We start from the raw sequence: 4,902 nt of genomic DNA, 5'->3' as shown, positions 1-4,902 counted from the left end.
TTGAAATTTGTTTGTTAAAATGTCATTATATTATTGGATATTTTAAATGTATCTTTCATTTCTGTATAAGCTTATAAGCAGTGCTTGATTATTTGGTGTTGATTGTTGAATTGAAATTACACTATGTGTTAAAGTTGCTTTTAAATGTTGAATCAGGTTGTTGGAATGTGGTAATAATAATAATAATAATAATACCTGGGATTTAATATAGCGCTTTTCTAAGTACCCAAAGTCACTTTACATGTTAAAAACCCATCATTCATTTACACCTGGTGGTAAATGTTGTGATGCAGGCTGCCAAGCTTCAGAAAATGACAAGAGTGAGACTTGAGTGTCATGATTTGTTTGTAAAAATGTTGGCTTTTTTTTAACATCGATTTGGCCTTTTTTTATTGTCGATTTACACTTTCAGAGTGATGTCCTCTCCCTCCAGCGGCTGTCCCCTGCACTGTGGCCACTGTTTGATTGAATTCTGCTTTACAGTGGTTCTCAAAGTGGATTTCAGGGACTCTGTGGGTTTCTTGAGGGCGATCAAAATTGAGTCTTACAAGGTCTGGAACACTGACAGTGTGGGATCAATTTGTTTCCAATTTGTGCACTGTCAGAGTTAGGGATATACAGAACCTTGACATTTACATTTTTGGAAACTACTTTGGGAGGGAGGGTCTAAATTTATATGTACAAGTCTGTAACTGACACACAACATTGAGACTAACATTAGAGTCTATTTTACAAGTGTGAACTGGCCAAGAGATAAGGCAAATACATGTTACACAGCTCTGCAACAATTACAGGACGATGATAGACTTATAGCGGCCGGTAAAACAGTACATATTAACTTGGGAACTCAAGGAGAAATAGCGACTCAACAGTGAACACTCTTGGGTAGTTACCTTCTTTTAGCAAGCAGGAGAACGTTGAGTAGGTTTTGAAGATAGTTTGAGAAGCCTTCTTCTTCTTTCTTTCAATGGTGGTGGCAAGCAACCTTGTGGCGTGCATTACTGCCACCTACTGATATGGTGTGCGAATTGAGTTGATACCCTACTCTAAATTATTTTATTTCACCTTTTTTTTAAATGTAATGTATTATCCTGTCATTTTTTATCAAGTTATTTCGTAAATATACTCGTCACTTTTGATTTACTGTGATTCATTTCCATGCTTAGTTCAGTTTTAGTTGTGGCTTGCTTTGCATACTTAGCCGCTAGTCCGTTACCCACAACTTCTACGTGAGCGGGTACCCAGAGATATTTTACCACACTTCCAGATGTATTTATTCTAAAGATTGTCGGAACTATCCTGTCTTGTTCCTGAAACATATGTTTTTTTTATGCTCTGAGCGCACACCAACTTCACTTGCTTTATTTCCCTCCGTCCATTTAACTGCCTTGTATATTGCTGTTAATTCCCCCGTAAAAACCAATAACTTGTCACTAATTATTTTATTCAAAATGATGTTTTCTTTTTTTCTGCTAAAACTCCTACTTTATTATTTATAGTTGTAGTGCATCTGTATATGTTTTGACATATTCTGAATACTTGCCATTTATCTAAACGTATATTCTTTAATAATTGCAAAGCCACGTCTGGGATGTCGTACATCCGCTGCAGTATGCCAGGAATTGGTATATTATCATCAATTTGATCTTTTTATTTTAACACATATCTCATATTATTCATCCAAAACTCTTACCGTATTTTCCGGGCTATAAGGCGCTCTTAAATCTTTTTTTTTTCTCAAAAATCGACAGTGCGCCTAATGTACGGAATAATTCTGGTTTTGCTTACCGACCTCGAAGCAATTTTATTTGGTACATGGTGTAATAATAAGTGTGACCAGTAGATGGGAGTAAAACATATGAGATACGTGTAGACTGCACTATGATGGCAATATGACTCAAGTAAACAACACCAACATTTTATATGTTCCATTGAAAATATAGAACATTACACACGGCGCTCAAAAATCTATCAAAATGTTTTAGTACGACTTTGGTAAGCTATGAAGCCACACCGCTTGATGGATTGTCGGCGCATTGAACATAGGAGTATTATTATGGTGTGTGTACAAGGTAAGACATATTATCTGGCATTTTGTTTCGCAATATTATTAAAAGCAACTTTTCTTACCTTCTGGTACCTGCTAATCTGTATTTGGGATCTGCATAATTTCGGAAAAATTGTGCGCGTCCGCCTTTGTAGTCCGTGCCGACAACGTAGTCAAAAAGCTACTTCTTTTTCTCTATCTCTTGTTATGGGACATTCAACCTCCGCTGTTGCCATTTCTAATAAAAAGTAGTGTAAAGTTCTTACTTTTATCTGTCAGTAAACTCGCCATGAAAGCACTAAAACCTACCGGTGTAGTGAGTTTACATTATTCACCCAAGGAACTTTAGTTATTAGAGAGTTCCGTTCGGACGTTTTTTCAGGGACACATTTCCGGCCTTGTTGTTGTGTCAGGATGAGAAGATGCTGCTCCGTTATTGATTCAGGTAAAGTCTGAATGTCATTAATACAGTTATCGCCATCTTTTGACACTTCTTTCACTCCCGTCCTTGCACGCTACACCGCTACAACAAAGGTGACGGGGAGAAGACGCGTAATAAGACGGAGCATCCGGAAGCGACTGTCAGAAAGTGGCTTGCAGATGATCTGTAAAACATCATCTATGCAACATTTTGACCAAAGAACCACCATTACAGTGTTTTTCAACCTTTTCTGAGCCAAGGCACATTTTTTGCGTTGAAAAAACTCCGGAGTCACACCACCAGCAGAAATCATTAAAAAACAAAACTCAGTTGACAGTAACCTGTCACATCACACTGTGACTTATTTTGAGTTTTTTGCTGTTTTCCTGGGTGTAGTGTTTTAGTTCTTGTCTTGCGCTCCTATTTTGGTGGCTTTTTCCTCTTTTTTTGGTATTTCCCTGTAGCAGTTTCATGTCTTCCTTTGAGCGATATTTCCCGCATCTACTTTGTTTTAGCGATCAAGAATATTTCAGTTGTTTTTCCCCTCCTTTGTGAAGACATTGTTGATTGTCATGTCATGTTCGGATGTACATTGTGGACGCCTTCTTTGCTCCACAGTAAGTCTTTGCTGTCGTCCAGCATTCTGTTTTTGTTTACTTTGTAGCCAGTTCAGTTTTAGTTTCGTTCTGCAAAGCCTTCCCTAAGCTTCAATGCCTTTTCTTAGGGGCACTCACCTTTTGTTTAGTTTTGGTTTAAGCATTAGACACCTTTTTACCTGCACGCTGCCTCCCGCTGTTTCCGACATCCACAAAGCAATTAGCTACCGGCTGCCACCTACTGATATGGAAGAGTATTACACGGTTACTCTGCCGAACTCTAGACAGCACCGACACTCAACAACAACACATCATTTGCAGACTATAATTACTGGTTTGCAAAAAATATTTTTAACCCAAATAGGTGAAATTAGATAATCTCCCACGGCACACCAGACTGTATCTGCACAGTGGTTGAAAAACACTGATGTAGACCACAAGGAAGTGTTTTACATTTAGAAAAAAAAATAATAATAAAATGAGTCCTTTAATGCGCCCTATACTACGGTGTACCTTATATATGAAAAAACGATTGAAAATACACCATTCATCGGCAGTGCGCCTTATAATCCGGTGCACCCTATGGTCCGTAAAATACGGTAATCTATCTTTTTTATTTTTCATGGTAATTTAGTAGTATATGTTGATATCCTGCCACTACCCTCTTCCTCCTCGATTCAGTCACAAATCAGACTAAGCCTCACCGCCAGAAGATTCAAGTTGATACGCTCACAATCGTATGGATGGAGAAAATATGCAAATATATAATTTGTCACATGTGGCGTGTGGCGTGAGAAAGGGTTAAATTGCGCTACTGTCACGCTCAAAGCGTGAGGCTCCGCAGCTCCGGTGTTGAGTGTATTTTTATGCATTAGTTGAAATGAATAAAAGATTGCCTCTGTCCTGTTCTGTCTCCAGAAGCACGTGTCTGACTGGAAGCCCGAGATCCGCATGCCGTCCCGCAGCGAGTACGTGGTGCTGAGCGGACTGGACTGGAACACGGAGTACGAGGTCCGCGTGGTGGCGGAGAACCAGCAGGGCAAGTCCAAGCACGGCGTCGTCTCCTTCAGAACGGCCACGGAGCCCACAACCATGCCAGGTACGGGTTTTGCTTTCATTTTTGCTAAACCTTCCCCTGCTAGACACACACACACACACACACACACTGCAGTGCACAAAGGCCCGCCACCGTGACCAGAAAGCATCTTGTAGCATATTTTCACATCCTCCTCATTTATTTACTCAACTGCAGCGAGTAGAAGGCGCCTTTTCGGGGTAAATAGCGAATCACCTTTGTATAAATGCACTTTGAAAAATAATATCAGACATTAGCAGTTTGAATATATTTTCCCACAAATATGTACAGTATATTAATGAATTTTTTTTTTTGGTTAGTAAGACAGAAATATTTATTACTTTTTTTGTTTAAAATTAAAAAAAAATTACCGGAAAAAATAGAATCCAATATTATTAAACAAATGTTTTAATTAAGTACACCTACACAATACAATGAAGGGTGTTTTCGAATTGTATTAGGTCACCAATACGTTTTTTTAATTTAAATTTAAAAGGTTAACAAGACAGACATGCATTTGTATTTAGGTTTTAAAAATAAACGATAAAAATGTACTGAAAATTGCATTTTATAAAAATAGAACTAAATATTATAACAAGTATTTTGATTAGGTACGCCTGACAATTCAAAAAAGGCTTTTCAGAATTGTGGTGCCGGTTCCAAAATGGGTCGCAGCTCAGTTTGTAAGAGATCATCAATCTTTTTTTTTTCTTTTTTCCATAAGTCAGTGGAACATAAATGATTGTAATGTATTTTTTTAAAA

At 38.1% G+C, this 4,902-nt stretch overlaps 1 protein-coding gene across 2 annotated transcripts in view; it reads left to right on the top strand.

Moving 5' to 3' along the window:
• The window catches only part of LOC133651091 (neural cell adhesion molecule 1-like), an 881,445-nt gene that overhangs the window by 827,497 nt on the left and 49,046 nt on the right, over positions 1–4,902 (top strand). For both annotated transcript variants that reach the window (XM_062049028.1, XM_062049029.1), the window contains one exon: positions 3,983–4,163. In XM_062049028.1, coding sequence (XP_061905012.1) covers positions 3,983–4,163 — 181 coding nt within the window. The remainder of the gene's footprint in view (positions 1–3,982; positions 4,164–4,902) is intronic.

Source organism: Entelurus aequoreus, linkage group LG05 (assembly GCF_033978785.1).
Source record: "Entelurus aequoreus isolate RoL-2023_Sb linkage group LG05, RoL_Eaeq_v1.1, whole genome shotgun sequence".
Classification (NCBI taxonomy): Eukaryota; Metazoa; Chordata; class Actinopteri; order Syngnathiformes; family Syngnathidae; genus Entelurus; species Entelurus aequoreus.
The sequence above is the reverse complement of the archived record's forward strand: the minus strand, read 5'-3'. Positions and strand labels throughout refer to the sequence as shown.